The sequence below is a fragment of the Aplosporella prunicola genome (genome assembly GCF_010093885.1).
Source record: "Aplosporella prunicola CBS 121167 unplaced genomic scaffold K452scaffold_25, whole genome shotgun sequence".
NCBI classification, from domain to species: Eukaryota; Fungi; Ascomycota; class Dothideomycetes; order Botryosphaeriales; family Aplosporellaceae; genus Aplosporella; species Aplosporella prunicola.
In genome coordinates, this window is record NW_022983553.1 from 425,673 (window position 1) to 442,355 (window position 16,683).

The window sequence follows — 16,683 nt, forward strand, 5'->3', positions numbered from 1 at the left end:
CAAAGAGCAAGCGGCATCGTCATCCCACTCACTCACCCCCCCCCCCCCCCCCCCCCCCCCCCCCAAAAGCCCACCTAGTACCTATCCCTCCTCCACTTTGCATTAAGCTTGCCAACTCTTGGCTCCGCATCCCACCAACCACCCCCCGGCCGCCGCACGCGCAGCCGCGATCCACGCACGTTTTTCGCACACCCCGACCGGCCGCCTGTGCGTCTCCTTGGTTCAAGGTAGACCCCTCCAACGCACACGCACGCACTCGGCACGCCCACCCCCTCAGGCCTCAGCCATGGCCCCCGACCTGTCCAAAGAAGGGCTACACAAGGCCGCGTCCTGGATCCGTGACAGCCTGGATCCGCGCATCGCCCGCGGGGGCCCGGACGTCATTTCCTCGGACGAGGTCCTCGCCCTGCACGAGCTGTTCGTCGGGCTGCGTGCCGTCGACCTGCACGTCTCCGTCCTGCGCTACTCCCGCATCCATGCCGCTATCCTCGAGGTTGCTGGCCGTGCTACCCGCTGGCCGAGCCGCCTCGTCGAGGAGTGTGATAGGGTCATCGATCTTTGGGAGTCAAAGTATGGAAAACTCAGTGATGTGCGGCCCAGGCTTTTTGCCCCGGATGGCCGTTTGCACGGCGCTTGCACGGGCAAGGAACTGACCAGAGATGTGGGTACTGCGGATCTTAGCGTGCGCGTTTGGACGGTTTGCTGACCTGGTGCAAAGGCCCTTTTGAGGTACTGGCAAGAGCATGATCCGGCTGTCATGGACGAGAGCAGACCACGCCAACATGGCGACCTTGGCTTCCGCCCTGGAGAGTAAGTCCTCTTGCCTTTTCCGTATACCCCAGACAAGGGGACTGCCGAAAAGCTGACACTCTTATGTTCAGTTGGTGGATAAATGGCATGTTTGCTTTCCATGCCGGAATCATTGACCTGAAGTCCACCGATGGCGGCATCGTTGCCGACAAGTATTGTGCCTATGCGCTCGTTCTGAAAGACACCGATGAGGTATACAGCGAGACGCCCGACAAATTCCAATATCGATGTAGACCGGGTGATCGGGGTCGATATCGAATGACCTCAGCCGACTTTAAGTCGCGGTACCCAATTCGCGTCCTAAGATCCCATAACCTCGCATCCCTTTGGGCGCCAAGGAGTGGGATACGATACGAGGGCTTGTGAGTCGAGCCCTTTTGAGGCTCTTTGCTTCTTTTTCGCCTCTCTGCTTATCCCATACAGATACAAAGTAACAGGCTGGACGGTCAGACCGGCCTCTGCTGCCGAGAACAAAGGAGAGAGCATCGTGTGGCTCATCAATCTTGAGCGCGACACGGAGTCACACACCGATGATGAATGGACCGCAGTCTTGAACCACCCGTCTGCAGAAGAGACGGACGACTACGTGGAATACAAGCGAATCAGGAAGGAAGTCCGGGACGGCCTGAGAGACGACCTCACCCAGAACATCCCCCCTACTCCCGAGCCGGAGAGTCCTCTCGAAGTCGACTTGATGCTGTCGCCCATGTCGGAGGCTCCCAACTTCTGGGACGGCAGACAGAGTCCACCGAAGCCGACCATGCCGCCCATGCCGCCCATGCCACCAATGCCGGCCATACTAACCCCAGAGCAGTCCCCACCGCCCTTACTGCCCAACAAACCGCCATTTGTGTTTACTCCCCCGAGGGATATAACAGCAAGCCCTGCGTCTCGGCCCAACAAGTTAGAAGAAGCCGTGATGCAACAATCACGGACAATGGCCGTCGCCAAGGCGCTTCGGAAGACGATGGGCGAACCAAGAGCAAGAAAATCCGACACAATGGGGGTAAGAAAATCAAGAAGCGGTAGCCAGGCGGATTTGAAAGGATTTTCAATCTCTCGCCATGGATCTTTGCGGAGTAGACTTACCAAGCCGGTGGCGAAGATGTTGGACGGCCAGTTTGACCGCGACCAGACCGACTCTCCGCCCAGTGACGAGGGTCAGGAAGAAGAACTTCCATCTCCTTCCAACGATTCTCAGCTGAACGAGCTCGACACGTTGCTTGAAGCACATCTCGACTCGCTTCTGAAACAAGACAAGCCGCGATTAGATTTTCGGGCATCAAAATGGGAGCGGCGACGCGGAAAAGATGCACGAAGCCTCGAGATGACGAAACTCCCGATCGACACGCTGCGCGACCGCGTGCATTTCGAGACGCTCGAGCGGCAAGAAGACACGGAGGCACGCCAACGTCTCGAAGCCCTGAAAGAGGTGTGGGCCGACTGCGCCTCCCCCGGCTACCCCGACATGGTGCTCGAAGGCGTGAACCTGGACAGCCTGCCGCCCCCGCGCTCGAGCAGCGGCTTCCTCTCGCTGTCGTCGGTGAAGTCATCAGTGAAGTCAGTGAGGACGGAGGCTATGGGTCCTCCCCCGCGAAAGTCGCCAGAGCCGACGGCAGTGCGGCGCAACGCACCGTCGCACTCCAGGAGCAAGTCGGCTTCGGCGTCCGAGTCGGTCAAGTTGGCCGATTTCACCCCGCCGGATCGCAAGCGCTCGAGCGTTGCGAGCCGGCTTAGTGCGAGCAGCATTTCTGATATTCTTGGAGTTGAGGGCTCGGGCAAGGCGAAGAGACCTGGCGTTACTCGGGCGTTTTCGGCGTTGTTGAAACATCAGACGTAGGGGAAGGAGGAGTTGGTTGGTGGTCTTCTTGGCGTCATGACTGTATAGATGTAAAGGACAGTGTTATTGTTACGACTTGTTGGCTGCTTTCGACAGGCGCCCCCACGGAGGTATGCTAGATATTGTTTCTTCAACGAGCGGATAAAATACCTTATGGAATTCTGTAATTTGGTCAGCAGTTTTAGAAGACGCGTCGGTCCCAGGCATAAGCAAAGCAAAGCAAAGCAAAGCATTGAACATAGAACTTCGAAACAAGGGAATTTGTAAGGAGCAGAATGGATTCTTCAAGCTATCATTGCATCGCGGTTTTGTCTCGACAGATAAATTACGAGTTCGCCGCTGGACTAGTTCCGGCGCGCCCGTACTCAAAGATCGTCGGTGTTGCTCTCGTCTCTTACAGCAGGATTGTAAACCCTGTGCATCCAGCTCAAGATCTTCAGGTGAGTGGCTAGAAGACCGAGCGAGGCATGAGACATGGTGGTAGTGGTGACTGGTCGATATCTTCTGGAATGAAGACTGTCGCCGAAGATGGAGATCAATGACCGATTAAGCAAATCTCGAGATTCGGGCAATGCCTCTCAAAGATGCCTGTCACTACAGTTTCCTCCACTACAGTGCTCTCGTCGGTTTTGAGATCAAGAAGATCCAGATGTATGTGCACTAGCTTGTTGAGACACATCGCAATCTCTTCATAAATGGCTTCTGTAAAGCCTTCCTGGGAGAACGCGGATGGACCATCATTATCTTTCGTAACGACCAAGACTTCTAGTTTCTGGCAACCGTTGACGAGGCTGGCCAGAGAGGAGCCCTCGATTGTCGACCATTTGTAGTTTTCGTTGTCGAGATCAGTGTCGTAAAATCCCTCCTCTACTTCTAGCGTCTGTACCTCTTTGCAAACGGAAAGCAACCTAAGGGCTGCATTGATGATTCGGCAATCGGCATCTCTCACAAGGGAAATACTTAATTTGGTGAGACGATCCAGACAAGGGACGAGTGAGCAGAGCGTCTCGTATTTAGCTGTGATTTCAAGTTCTTGCAGGTCCTTGAATGGCGTATCACTCATCATTGTGAGGTCTTCTGGAAGCGGCAGTAGTACCCCTTTGATTGTCGAAAGGAATCGCAGATGCGGTCGATTGACGACATGAAGCACAAATTCGTCGCTGAAGTAACGTTCAGGACGGTAAGCGATTTCGGCTGAAATGAAGCCAAGCCATATTTCCGTTATTGACGGAAGTTGGCACAGGAAGTCTAGGATGCTTTCCAAGCAATATCGGGACGCGTCACCTCGGAAGGGAACTTTTCGAAGCCTGGGACATCGTGACTAATTTTCCGGTTTAGTATAGTCAAGTTTGGATGAATGTACGCCAAGCAATGATCTTGGTGAGCATCTTGCTCGTAGCGGGACAACACCAAGGTACAATGCAAGACAGTACCTACTGAGATTGCGCGCAATGTGAGTGAAATGGTCTGCTTCAATACTCCAGCACCTTGCTCATAAGGGCTGTCAAAACTGATTGACCTGACAGACTCGCTCAAGACTGGAAGGACACACTTCAACTCCGCATTGCATCGATAGTCAAGCTTGACATCGATCAAATGTGGAAATCTCAAGCTTGCCAGAAACAGGGTGGCAGGAGTCCACCGCAGGTTAAGCCGAAGATAAAGTGCCTTGGCCTTGTTGGCGTAGCATTGACAACGCCGCGGCTTGACATGTGCGAAGTAATCCGTAATGTCCCTGTTGCATGGCTTGTTTCAAAGCAGTGAAGTCGCTTCATCTGCCCAAAGCTTGTTGACTCGAGCTGCATTACTTAGCTACTGCAGCTCGTGTACGTCGTCCAGATTTTGCAGTACAAGGTGGAGGATTTCAGGAATACCCAGAGCCCGGGACGAGGCGGTATCCATTGTCAGTTGAAGTACTTCGTCATCTGGCTGTGCTTGTTGTGTAATCAGACCGAAGGACGGCAGTGGGCGTTGAGTGCAAAGACAAAGGGCTGATGAGAGAGAAGATGTGGTCGGGTGGTTGGTTGTTTGGTGTTTGGACGCAGGTCGCGTCTCGCAGAAAACTGATGTCGGCTGTGGGCACGCGCACTTCTGCCGAGACTTAGCCGCTGCCACTACCATCCCTGCTGGGCTTCACTTCGTACAACAACATATCATTGGCATAGGATTGGCTATATACTATAGAGGGTATTCCAGGTGACCAGCTTTCACCACTAATAAGCCACGCTATCAACTATCAGCTTACACACATTCCAGCCAGCCGCATTACTTAGACAGCAGCATGTACCCATCATACGAAGACTATGAGGATCGGATAGGAATTTAAAAGACATAAGAAAACAAAGAGAATAATCGCATACAATCACTTTTGAGGAACAGGAATAGTGCGTCCCTCTCACAACACCATCAATATACAAACCCAAATTTCGACTTGTTGACACAATGTTAGCTTTACATGAAATAGCCTCACTCCTATTCCATCCCGATCCCTTACCACTTAACTGACCTCAGAGGTGACCTCATCATGAGACGCGGTCGAGAGAAAAAGATAGAACAAGGGTGAGGCAGTCTGTGCCATGCCCAGCAAGCGATACAGTACAGTACGATATCAGATCCATGCTGCCGTCCTCCAACGATCAAGGCGTTCACATACGCCTTTGCAGCGAAGCATCACCCTCTTCAAGCGTCGAGATATCCTCCCAAGTAGATAGGCAGATTGTCAAACAATCAAACGCTTGCCGCCCGTACCAGCGATGGCATGCAATGCACAAACGAAACAAAATGCAAGGAAACGATGAGTAGAGAACGCCTGTTTTCACCAATGCCCCCCTCTCTCCAGACCAGTGACGCAATGAAAAAGGCAAAGTGAGCGAAAAGGAAAAAGGGAAAGGAAAAAGACCAGACGAGCGCGCAAGAGGTATACACAAAGGATGGATCGATCAGCGGTAGTCATCACGAGGTAGTAAAAAGGAAAAATTTGTGGTCGTGTCATGAGCGCGAGCTGCTGCCGCGGGTATCACTCCTTCCTCTCCTCTCCGCCTCCGAGTCCGCCACCGCAGCCGCATAAGTGGGTATAGGCGGCTCATGCTCCCTCCTCTCCCCTGCGTTCCTCAGCAACGGCCTGCGCTCCTCGCCCGACGGTCTTCCACTGGTACGTTCGTCGAGACTTGGCGCTGGAGAGCGGTATTCCGGAGGTGCTTCGGCAATGGCCAGGCCTTGCGGGATCTGGCTGTAGTGGTTGGCCTCGGCCGCCGCAGTGTTGCTGGTGCCTTCGCCAACATCCCCTTCATTAGAATCGACAAGACTGAGTTGCGCAAGAGAGATGTCCGTCGGGGAGCGCTGCGGGCCGGGGCTTGTTGGCTGATTTCTGCCCAGGCGCATCTGCTGGCTGCTGCTCCTTCCATGTGCATAGCCGGCGCTGATGTAACCCATTCCTTCGCGCACACCTTCCCGTCCGCCCTCGAGCAGGATACTGCCCTGCTCACTGCCGTAGGGAGGCGGCGGCGCCAGCGAACCGGTCATGGGCGCCAGACCCCATTTCTTGACGTTTGCCTCAATGAAAACGAAACCCATCTGGCCAAAGTTGACGTGCACTTGAGCCGGGCCGTTCGCGCCAACCGTGGGGAAGAAGTTTTGCGACTTCAAACCGTGTGCAACGTCCTCGAGCTTCTTGCCGTTCCGAGTAAAGAAGACTGTGCCGGTGCGCGGCCTGTAACCAATGCCGACGACGTCGCCTTGCACATAAGATGGTCCATAGGGGGTTGGGATGAACGGCTGGTTGTGGCGTCGAGAGCCGTATGAGGTGTATGCGATCGAGTGCTTGTGATAGCCTGGGCTCGTTAGATTCCCGTAGACAGCCGGGGAAGCATACAACTTACCGGGCAAACGGAAGAGCGGATAGGGCTTGGTGGTCAAGCCAATGCTTATGGTCGTGTTTTCGGGCTTTTCGTAGATCTTGGCCTCCCAATAGTAAACTTCGTTTTGCTTCGGAATTGGCAGGTTGCTTTGAACGCTGCACTCCATGTCAAAAAACTCGACCTCGGTCCGGCCCTCGACGAAACAGTTGGCAATCTCCAGTTCCGGTTCAAACTCCCATGCTGAAACTCCTTTCTCCTGTATCGCTAAGAACTGAGACAATGAAATATCGGTTTGAACGGACTCTGGCGGATTTGCTTGGATGAATGCTAAAATCCAGTCAGCATTTCTGCGCCGGTCGACATTGAGGAGGCGCACTGACCTTTCGCTCGTAAGTATTCCACGCGCTGCAGGTCATCCATTTCCTCCAGCGCCTCGGCCTCCTCCTTTATGAAAGCCTGCTCGTCATCGTATTCACCGGGCCTGCCTATGCGGTCCAAGAAGATCCTGCCTCTTTGGGTGTATCGGAAAAAGTAGATGATAGCGGCCAGGATGGCGACAAAGGCGGCCGAACCAAAGGCGGAGAGCATGCCCACCAGGATGCCTTTGCCGGTGGAGCTCATCTGGGAGGCGTCCATCTGCATGTCTCCAAGGTCGGGCATGTCCATGGCCTGGGGTCGCGACGCGAGGAACAGCGGGGACGCGGTGTGCGTGGGAAGGGACGTGGCTAGGGTGGTGGGTTGCATGTTGGCGAACATGTCGGCGTCGGGCAATCGCATCTTGGCGGGGTCTCGTCCAACGAGGGACGGCGTCAATGATATGGGCGTCTTAGGCGCGGACGGTGGCTGTGCTGGTGGTGGATTGACTGCGTGCGGTGCTGTGCCTTAAGGCCCCCGCTGCGCTGAATGGGGTCCAAGAGTGACGTCTACAGCCCTACTGCTTGGCGGCAGCGACGGGAGAGCGAGATAGCGAGTGGCGCGACGATCGAGGGGGAAGAGGTCGTCAAGGACTTTGGGGGATCGAGAGGCACGGAAGACGGGGAGGGGTTTAAGGGACGTGTGTGGTCGCAGACGGTTCTGTCGCATGAGCTGGCTGCTGGTCCACTACTGTACTGAAGCGAGAAGCGCCCGTTTGGCGTCGAGACGAGACTTGACCTCGCCACTCCTCCGCTCCACCCGCCAACGCAGTTATCAACCAACCACAGCCGCTCGGATGTACCGGGACAGACTCTGACCGGTCACGTGTAGCGGTTCTCAAGTGCTTCATGTCCGTGAGTTCGTGACATTTATAGACGCGACACGCGCCCGTCGCCCTCGCATTCCCCAGCCGCCATGACTCGCTTCCCATGGAATGAGCGTAGCTAAGAGCCGGATGCGGAGGAGGCAGCTAGTATCGATATCCCCCCCATAATGCCCAGCGGAACAGAGGCTGAGACCAGATCCTGTGCCTTTCATCGCTCGTAAGGCATGAGCTGCGACCATCTGCGTCGCCGTTCAGTTCGCTTCCGGGTCCCAGCCCGACGTGTCTGCCATGTCTCATCATCATTACCGCCGAAGCCCCTGTCGCATTCCATTTGATGACTTGCTGAGATGAACCTTTGTTCGTCAGCTTCTTCTTGGCGCGCGCGAGCCCATGTCCGCTTTTGGCCGACACTCATGGGCATACAACGCGAGCCAAACAGAGATTAAATGACGACGACATGAGGATTATATCAACTCCTCGTTGTTCCGGCTATGTACATACGCTCGGGGGGGGGGGCTGTGTGCCACACGCAAACCGGTCAAGATTAATTCGACCGCGCCTCCGCGTATCAAGACTGGCGGCGGCGTCAAACTTCCCCCGAGATGGCTCCTGGAAACAACAGTCAGGCACCACTAACCACGCGCTCCTTTGCCATGGTGGTTTAGCCACGGTACATGGCCTTCCGGCTTATAAGGTGCCTTCGGCTAAGACGCACGACGTTATCAGCGCAATCGCGCCTAATTTGGAAGAACCATGTGGACAATCTTCACAAAATTGCATACCACAAGCCCAGGAACCTTTGTGTGCCGTGCTCGAGCAGCCACCCTTCGAGGAGACATCCCGTGAGTATGCCACATGTGTAACGACAGGCTGACGGTGCATCTTTCCTGCCATTGACGGTAGGCCGCGCGGCGGGAACGACGAGCTGTCAAAATAGCAGCTGTCGAGCAAAGTCAAACGCAAGACTCGACTGCCTATTCTTGGGCGGGGCAGACAGTTTGACGATTGCGTCTGCCTCTGAGCCCCGGGTGCTCTTGAGAGAATCGGCCAACGACATTAGTACGACGGTGGCCGAGGAGTTGCTCGCGTGGACAGGCTCGAGACGGCGGGTGTTTGCATAAGGGTTGCCGTGCACTTCGACGTCCCGATGAAAAAAGCACGTGAAGCAGTGCGTGTTAGGTAGCTGTGAGGTGAAGACGGCGGCATCGGGTGGGATGAGGGGGGGCTTGTGCCACGACAAAACTCTGGAGTAAGCGCGTCACGCACCCGCAATGAGAGTGCGAGGCAAACGGTTGGCAATTTTAGAATAATTCTGTGGGCGGTCAAACAGCGCTGGGCTTGGGTTGTTCTCGCGTCCAGCTGCCCGGTGCTCGAAATTTCTTGCACCGCCCTCTCAAGCCTCCCTTGGTCGCCCGCCTTGGCAGCCTCTGTCGAACAACCCGATTCTACACAGCTGTTCCACCCCCACCGTCCAGCTTTGCCCAGCCCAGCGCGCAAGAGCCTCGCCCACCTCTCTCGCACGCTGCCCGTTACACAGCGCTCCTAGTCCCCCTCTACCTCGTGCTTCGACGAGCTCGCCGTTCCTGCATCTAGCCGCCGCCTGAGCCCTTTGATCGGTCAAACGGCAGTTCGGCGTGGATTTGAAAAGTTGGGACTATTATTATTATTATTCTCCAAGGGAAGATGGTTGTCGCACACCTCGACTGAAAAGGTACGCGTGCTGCGCCATGGCCCACGACCGACGTCGCTTGTCGCTCGTCTTTTGCCCACTGCTCAACCGTCTTGCTGATGATACCTTACGCTTCACAGAAGCTGCCCCGTTCAGTCACAGCGCCCAAAGCTTGAGCCACTATATCATCTCGACCCTTGACCGCTCTCCGCCAACTTTGACCTTGTACCTACCTACCCCTCCATCCCTTCTGTTCAACCGATCCGCACCGACCCTCGCACCCCACAATGTCCTGGCAACCTCAGGAAGAGCCTTTGCGGCAGCTCGCCCAGGCTCTCAAGGACTCGCTGAGCGGCCATGACCCGGCAGTGCAGAAGAACGCCGAGCTTGTGAGTAGCCTCACCCATGCTGACGCTTCCTTTGCTGACCCGCCCTAGATGCTCAAGCAAGCCAAAAGTGCGCCCGAGATAAACAATTATCTGGCCTTCCTCTTCACGAGCAGCCAGCCCCCGGCCTCGCTAGATATCTCGCAACCAAACTACCATGCGGCACGGAGCGCGGCGGCGATTATGCTGAAGAACGACGTCAAGATGTCCTACAAGTCCATTCCGGAGGATAGCAAGGCCTACATTCGCTCAATTGTGCTCAATGCGCTGCAGGACCCCAATGCGCAAATGCGCAACTACGCCGGGAACGTCATCACCGAGGTTGTACGACAGGGCGGTATCCTTGGTTGGCCTTCCATCTTGATGGAGCTCATCTCATTGGTCAGCAACGACGGCGGCTCAGTCCCTGAGCAGGCGCAAGACGGCGCAATGGGTGCTTTGTGTAAGATTTGCGAGGATAACCGGCGCGCGTTGGACAAGGAGTACTCCGGCCAACGGCCGCTTGATTTCCTCTTTCCGAAATTCATCGAATTCACTAGCCACTCGATACCCAAGGTGCGCGCTAATGCCCTAGCGGCCATGAACGTTTTCATCCCGGACAAGCCTGCTGCAGTGCTCACAAACTTGGATCCTCTCCTCCTGAGCCTTTTCCGTCTGGCGGGGGACAGCAACAGCGAGGTCCGCAAGCATGTCTGCCGCGCTTTCATCCACGTCGCAGAGATCAGTCCGGAGAAGATCATCCCACACATGGACGGCTTGGTGGATTACATGGTCACCCAGCAGCGCTCGGTGGATGACACGGAGCTTGCGCTCGATGCCGCAGAGTTTTGGCTTTGCGTGGGAGAAGACGACAATCTGCGTGGCTCGCTTGGTCCTTACCTTCCCAAGATTGTGCCAGTGCTCCTTGAAAGTATGGTCTACAGCGAGGATGACATTTTAAGGTTAGAAGGGGAGAAGGAAGATGCCGAACAGGAGGATAGGGAGCAAGACATCAGGCCTACTTTTGCAAGCGCAAAAGCCACCAGAGGTGGCACTACGAACGGCGATGTGTCCGAAGCCGACAAGCATCTGGCAGCGGATGATGATCTCAGCGAGGGCGAAATTGACGACTGGGATGATGATGATGATGACTATGGTGGAGATCCAGAGGAGCAGTGGAATCTGCGGAAGTGCTCGGCAGCCGCTCTCGACGTTTTGGCAAGCGTCTTCCACCAACCGGTCTTCGAAGTCACCCTTCCCTACCTCAAGGAGAACCTTGTCCACGCCGAATGGCCGAACCGCGAAGCGGCGGTACTTGCCCTCGGAGCTGTTGCGGATGGTTGCATGGACGATGTCCAACCTCATCTTCCTGAACTCACCCGGTATCTGATTTCGTTGCTTAACGACAAGGAGCCCGTGGTGCGGCAAATTACTTGCTGGTCATTAGGGAGGTATTCTTCCTGGGCGTCGCACCTTGACCGTGCGGGCCAGCAAGAATTCTTCGAGCCCATGATGGATGGTATCCTGAAACGCATGCTTGATGGTAACAAGCGTGTTCAAGAAGCTGCCGCTTCCGCTTTTGCCAACCTGGAGGAGAAGGCCAACGCCCAACTCACACCCTACTGCTCGGTTATTGTTCGGCAATTCGTGGAGTGCTTCGCCAGATACAAGGATCGAAACATGTTCATCCTGTACGACTGCGTGCAAACCCTGGCGGAACATGTCGGGCCAGCGCTAGCGAACCCTGAGCTTGTGCAAACTCTCATGCCCGCACTGGTTCAGCGGTGGAACAAGGTCTCGGATCAATCCAGGGAAATGTTTCCATTGCTTGAGTGCTTGTCCTATGTTGCAACTGCCTTGGGCGATACCTTTGCGGCGTTTGCTCAGCCAATCTTCGCTAGGTGCATCAAGATTGTCCATCAGAACCTCGAGGAATGTTTCGTCGCAAATAACAATCCAGGTTTCGACGAGCCGGAAAAGGATTTTCTGGTCACCAGTCTCGACCTTCTGAGTGCCATTATCCAAGCTCTGGATGACCAAAAGGGCACCGAACTGGTGGCAACTTCGCAACCAAATGTCTTCGAAATGCTCGCCTACTGTATGAAGGACCCCAACAATGATGTCCGGCAATCAGCATACGCTTTGCTTGGAGATTGCGCGATATACGTCTTCCCCCAACTTCAACCCTTCCTTCCCTCCATTCTGGAAATCCTTATCGCTCAACTCGAACTGGACCCCAGTATTACTGACGTAGAGGATAATGGATTCTCTGTCATCAACAACGCTTGCTGGTCAGTGGGCGAAATTGCGATGCGTCAAAGAGAGGGCATGGCACCATACGTCGAGAGATTGCTCCAGAAGCTGGCCACGATACTCTTCAACGCCAAGGTTCCCATGTCTCTCAACGAGAATGCCGCCATTGCTCTTGGCAGGCTCGGAATTGGCTCGGCGCAAGCACTTGCCCCGCACCTGGCAACTTTCGCTCCATACTTCCTCCAGGCCATCAAGAACGTCGATTGGACGGACGAGAAGGGCCATGCACTCAACGGATTCATCAAAATCGTATTATGCAATCCGCAGGCAATGGAGCAATGCCTGCTTGACTTCTTTGCCGAGATGGCATCGGCACCGAATGCGTTTGTCCAGGGACCCGGCATAGTCGACGGCCCCATGGAACCTTTCCAACAAGTGAGTAGCGAGGATGTGTCTAAAGAATTCTTTCTAAATGTCGGCCAGGCGCTTGTTCAATACAAGAACATGATCCCGGATTTCGATTCCTTCCTGCACCACTTGCCGCCGGTCAAGGAGCAGGCACTCCGGAGCACTTACCACCTGTGAATATTCTGACAGTTTTTTTATTTTCGGCGACGGCAACGGTTTCTTTGGCGGTGGCGATGGCGACACGGGGGTTTAGTATGTAGGAAAGCAGCATTGGGCAAGACGGTTTATGGCGCAGTAACGACAGCATATGATCTGGACTGGCAATCTACGGTGGAAAGGGTGCTGACACCGTTGCCTTTTCCGCCAGTAGAGCGACAATGAACCGGCCGCGGAGAGTCGGAACGGCGGCGGCGGCATTATATAGACATGTTTTTTTCTTGTGGTTTTCTGAGCGTTCTTCGGATATACTCCTTTTTGCATTGTCGGCGTGGCGGGCCGACAGCTTTCGATTCTCACTTATTTTTTCCCGCTCTCGGCATCGCCACCATCACCACATCCAGGGACAAGCAAAAGACAGGAAATGAGAGCGGGGGCGGCGCCGTAACAGCAGCAGACAGGACAGACGGATCGATGGAAGCGGGAAGACGAAAACCATCACCATAGCAATGGCGTTGCGTTGCGTGCTTCCATTGTTGCTTTCCGTTTCCTCCCAACACGGTCCAGTTCCTTTTCTCTTCACCGTCGATTAGCGAGCGTTTTTCCTTGGCCCCCATCTTTCCTTTTTCCTTCCTCCCGTTTCTTTCCCTTCCTCGCCCGTTCCAGAGGTAGCGTAGCTAGCTTAGATAGCTTTTAGGTAGCATATAGCTTGTTGTCTGCGTGGCTTGTGATGCCTGCTTTGGCTTGGCTTGGCTTGACTGTGGTGGGGCGCACTGAGCGGGCGGCTGAGCAGGCGAATAAGCAAGCGAAAAAAGAAAGGCAGGCAAACAATAAGATAAAAAATTATGTAGCGAGCGAGTTCCTTCGGCTTTGTTTGGTGGTTGTGTGTGTTGTGTCGTAGTATATAGAGTTGGTAGGATGGATATGCTGTAAATGAGTTGGTGAGGAGTATGGTTGTGTGGTTGGAGAGGTAGATAGTGTTTTTCATATCCCTACTGTGAGCGTGTAGTTATATAGAATATAGAAGCAAAAGTGCCATGTCGATCTGAATCTAGGTATTGAAGACGTTGGACTCTTACCTACATGCTCCTACGTGTAGGTCAAAATACTCTATAAAGTCCGTTGCCGTCAAGCGGTATCCTCCGTCTAATGAGATAGAGAAGGATACAGATAGTCCTACGAAACCCATTTTGTCTGCATAAAAGCCTAAGTCCTGGGTTTGCGTGAAAGGGTCTTAGAACGTACACGAACTATAAAATCCTAACTGATTTTCTTTTTCTACTCTGTACAAGCGTTATTATTTCGTTAGACAGTGAATCTTACCTGGTGGTGACGGACGTTATAAGCTTCGTCTTAGCCATAGCTGAGTGAAACATTTTATAAAGGGGTTTAAATATAACGGTTTTTATCCTATTAACATTATAAGCGTGCAGTCAAGCGTTGTTATTGTTGTTGTTCATAGAAAGATCGAAAATATCTGTTTTGAGAAAATGTACGAAAACTCTTATATTATAGCTAATTATATGCATGTTCTAGCCATTACCATCACAGCCTTATTATTTCATTATTGTCTACAAGTCGTTAAACGTTCCAAATCGTCTTTGTTGACGGCGGTTCGCCATCTCTCTCCAATTTTCCTGTACTTTCTGCCCGTTTCTTCCAGGCTCTTCCACGGAGGATTTGCTGCACAGCTGAGGCTTGGAGGTGGATGGTCATAGAAGACCCATTAAGGAAGATGATGTTCTAGTGAATGACTGAATTATGGGATGGCGACAAAGAATGATCAGTGACAATCGGTGGCGGATTATTGAGTAAAACATCCGTTTCCCTCACTCTGGCAGCCTCCTTGGAGCCTAGGCTTTCATTTGAATTTGCCATAGCTCCCTCAAGGCCCTCAGAAGGCACTCGTAACTTCGGATGGTGAGGATCCGTGAGATCAAGGACGGCCAGTTTCTCCCCACTACGCGTAACAGGGATGCCATCGGCGGCACCGGACCAAGTGCCTAGGCCGAGCTCTTCATGCGCGAGTCGCTGCAACTGCAAGGTATCATTGGTATTCCATTCCAGACGCGTATAACAGTCGAGACTGCGGCGTCTCTGGATGCAGCCGAGGATTGGCGCAATGCTGTATTGAATGATGATGACGAGGATTCCGAGGATGAAGATGAAGTAGAGCCAGAAGAGGCTGAAAGATGCGTGTTCGGTGCTGAGCATTTTCTGCGCGAAGTTGTTAGCAGGAGAACTGTAGATCAAGAGCATGTAGGGATGAAAAACGCAGATATAAAACCAAGGAAAGCATAAGTAGATACTAACCTGACTCTTGCATAAACGCTTCTCGATCGCGTTTGCTGGCCTGTCCAAAAACTCGAACAACCGCTCATCTGTTGGCCCAGATGCTTTGTGGAGATACCCATCCTGAAGATGCGCCAATGTCGAGGCATGCCAATGCTCGACATCCAGTTGCCATTGGTTCTCGGATATGGGCCCTTGGATGCCATGGCGGAAGTTATACCTAGAAGCTAGGGCTTGTTGCCCCATAATGTTTACAACCTCACTGATTGTCATAGCCGATGCAGAAACTGGTGACACCCAAATGAAACCATCTTGGTCTTTCCTTTTCTGATGCATGTAGCCCGCATCAAGGCCCGCATCAATGTTGGAGCTGAGAGCAGTGCATCTGTTCTCTTTGGAGAGACTTGGAAAGCAGTACTGCTGCCTAGTAACGCAGGCCATCGGAGAGGCAGGCTCTTTCTGATAGTAGAGATCCATCTCACCGGTGCTTTCATCTGATACCATGCTGGCATCAGACGAGTCTTTTATTTGATACCAACTGTCATTTGAGTATGAATTGAAAGCGACATTAGTGGCGGAAAGGAAGAAAATGTCCAGATCTCCATCCATTCGTCGAAGTTCTGGAATAGGATCAAACTCGGAGACTCTTTCTGCGACGGTATGGTTTTTAACAAGGGTCTTGAGGCCACTACAAAGAATTAGAGACAGCTATGCACTTGTTTAGCTATGCAATGAGAAAAGCACTTACGAGAGGCTATAGTTCGGGTCCGCACTTGTGTAATTCAACCTAATACCTCCTTTCGGTGATGTGATTGGATATTGGTATGTGAAATCTGCCTTTCCAAAGTGTTTCCCGTAGTAATACCGCATGTACGATTGGCCACCATCGGCATCCGAGAAGTTATATTGCATCGTGTAACCTTCAGTAACCAAGGGAGCGCAATGAACTACTTTCCGCCAGAGAAATCTCTCACGAGAAGGAGTGTTTACGCCAAAGTGTTCGAGGCTATTCAGGAAGCCGGTATCCAGCAGAAGATTTGATGTGTTGCTTCGGCATATGCCCCCTTCGAACGGACAGCTTGCATTCCTTTTGACAAGTGTCGGAAGCCTCTTCTTGATGAAAGTCCCGCATTGAAGTCCGACGTTCGAGCTATTTGATGAATAACATTGTTGTGCGTAATCGGTGGCTGAGACAAGTCTTTTGGTCCAGTAGGGGTTCAAAATCCCTTCAAAAGAGGATAAGGAATTGCTGAATCGGTGCACCAGGAGGCCACAATTCGGACTCGAAATCAACAGTTCGTCGCCCATTGCTGAAGAAATCTGTGAAGAGAAACCGCTGGCAATTGCGAAAGCGCCCAGGCAAATCAAGGTATAGGCGATGACTGGGGAAACTCTCCAGTATTGACGCCACGCCCATCCGACTTGGATTAAAGCCAAAAATCCACTCGCGGCATTTGCTGAGTTTCGAAGGATTGCTTGACGCTGATGATGCAGCCCATCGCGGGCGGCCCTGGTGGAGTATATGCGATGGAAAACGAAGCAAGATATTCGCCAGAAGCTGGCGCCCACCATGGTGATGAAAAATGCCACAAAGGCGATTAAGAGAGATCCTTGTTGTTGATTGAGGGTCAAAGTCGCTCCGAAGACAGGACCACGAGACCAGTTTGTCCAGGTTCCGATGTGTACTTGGTACGGGCTTGACGGCTCGGATGTTGACTCCATTTTGGGGAAGAAAGACCGATAGTCAATCAATAGAGAGACTAATGACGAGGTAGAGCATTCAACACTTGTCT

General features: G+C 53.2%; 7 protein-coding genes across 7 annotated transcripts; 3 read left to right on the plus strand and 4 right to left on the minus strand.

Moving 5' to 3' along the window:
• The first annotated feature begins 117 nt into the window (after nucleotides 1-117).
• On the plus strand, nucleotides 118-2,744 carry K452DRAFT_321479 (uncharacterized protein). Its single transcript, XM_033544398.1, has 4 exons — nucleotides 118-661; nucleotides 719-810; nucleotides 882-1,172; nucleotides 1,234-2,744. The coding sequence occupies exons 1-4, from the start codon at nucleotides 287-289 to the stop codon at nucleotides 2,648-2,650; spliced, it is 2,175 nt and encodes a 724-aa protein (XP_033393843.1). The 5' UTR covers nucleotides 118-286; the 3' UTR covers nucleotides 2,651-2,744.
• Nucleotides 2,745-2,939: 195 nt separating this feature from the next.
• On the minus strand, nucleotides 2,940-3,870 carry K452DRAFT_291184 (uncharacterized protein). Its single transcript, XM_033541130.1, has one exon. The coding sequence runs from the start codon at nucleotides 3,714-3,716 to the stop codon at nucleotides 3,186-3,188; it is 531 nt and encodes a 176-aa protein (XP_033393844.1). The 5' UTR covers nucleotides 3,717-3,870; the 3' UTR covers nucleotides 2,940-3,185.
• A 1,675-nt stretch (nucleotides 3,871-5,545) lies between these two features.
• K452DRAFT_95639 (uncharacterized protein) lies at nucleotides 5,546-7,418 on the minus strand. The gene is made up of 3 exons (XM_033547352.1): nucleotides 6,888-7,418; nucleotides 6,529-6,834; nucleotides 5,546-6,480 (listed from the first exon to the last, which is right to left on the minus strand). Exons 1-3 carry the CDS (start codon nucleotides 7,282-7,284, stop codon nucleotides 5,639-5,641), a joined length of 1,545 nt encoding a protein of 514 aa, XP_033393845.1. The 5' UTR covers nucleotides 7,285-7,418; the 3' UTR covers nucleotides 5,546-5,638.
• Nucleotides 7,419-9,703: 2,285 nt separating this feature from the next.
• K452DRAFT_329026 (uncharacterized protein) lies at nucleotides 9,704-12,619 on the plus strand (the record flags this gene model as incomplete). The annotated part of the gene is made up of 3 exons (XM_033545031.1): nucleotides 9,704-9,805; nucleotides 9,854-12,469; nucleotides 12,518-12,619. The coding sequence occupies 3 exons, from the start codon at nucleotides 9,704-9,706 to the stop codon at nucleotides 12,617-12,619; spliced, it is 2,820 nt and encodes a 939-aa protein (XP_033393846.1).
• Nucleotides 12,620-12,744: 125 nt separating this feature from the next.
• On the plus strand, nucleotides 12,745-13,193 carry K452DRAFT_95646 (uncharacterized protein). The gene has a single exon (XM_033547353.1). It carries the CDS (start codon nucleotides 12,869-12,871, stop codon nucleotides 13,103-13,105), a length of 237 nt encoding a protein of 78 aa, XP_033393847.1. The 5' UTR covers nucleotides 12,745-12,868; the 3' UTR covers nucleotides 13,106-13,193.
• K452DRAFT_95647 (uncharacterized protein) lies at nucleotides 13,194-13,644 on the minus strand. Its single transcript, XM_033547354.1, has one exon. It carries the CDS (start codon nucleotides 13,584-13,586, stop codon nucleotides 13,281-13,283), a length of 306 nt encoding a protein of 101 aa, XP_033393848.1. The 5' UTR covers nucleotides 13,587-13,644; the 3' UTR covers nucleotides 13,194-13,280.
• A 560-nt stretch (nucleotides 13,645-14,204) lies between these two features.
• Nucleotides 14,205-16,612, minus strand: K452DRAFT_361593 (uncharacterized protein; the record flags this gene model as incomplete). Its single annotated transcript, XM_033546433.1, has 3 exons — nucleotides 14,205-14,815; nucleotides 14,912-15,578; nucleotides 15,639-16,612. The coding sequence occupies 3 exons, from the start codon at nucleotides 16,610-16,612 to the stop codon at nucleotides 14,342-14,344; spliced, it is 2,115 nt and encodes a 704-aa protein (XP_033393849.1). The 3' UTR covers nucleotides 14,205-14,341.
• Between the last annotated feature and the right edge of the window lie 71 nt (nucleotides 16,613-16,683).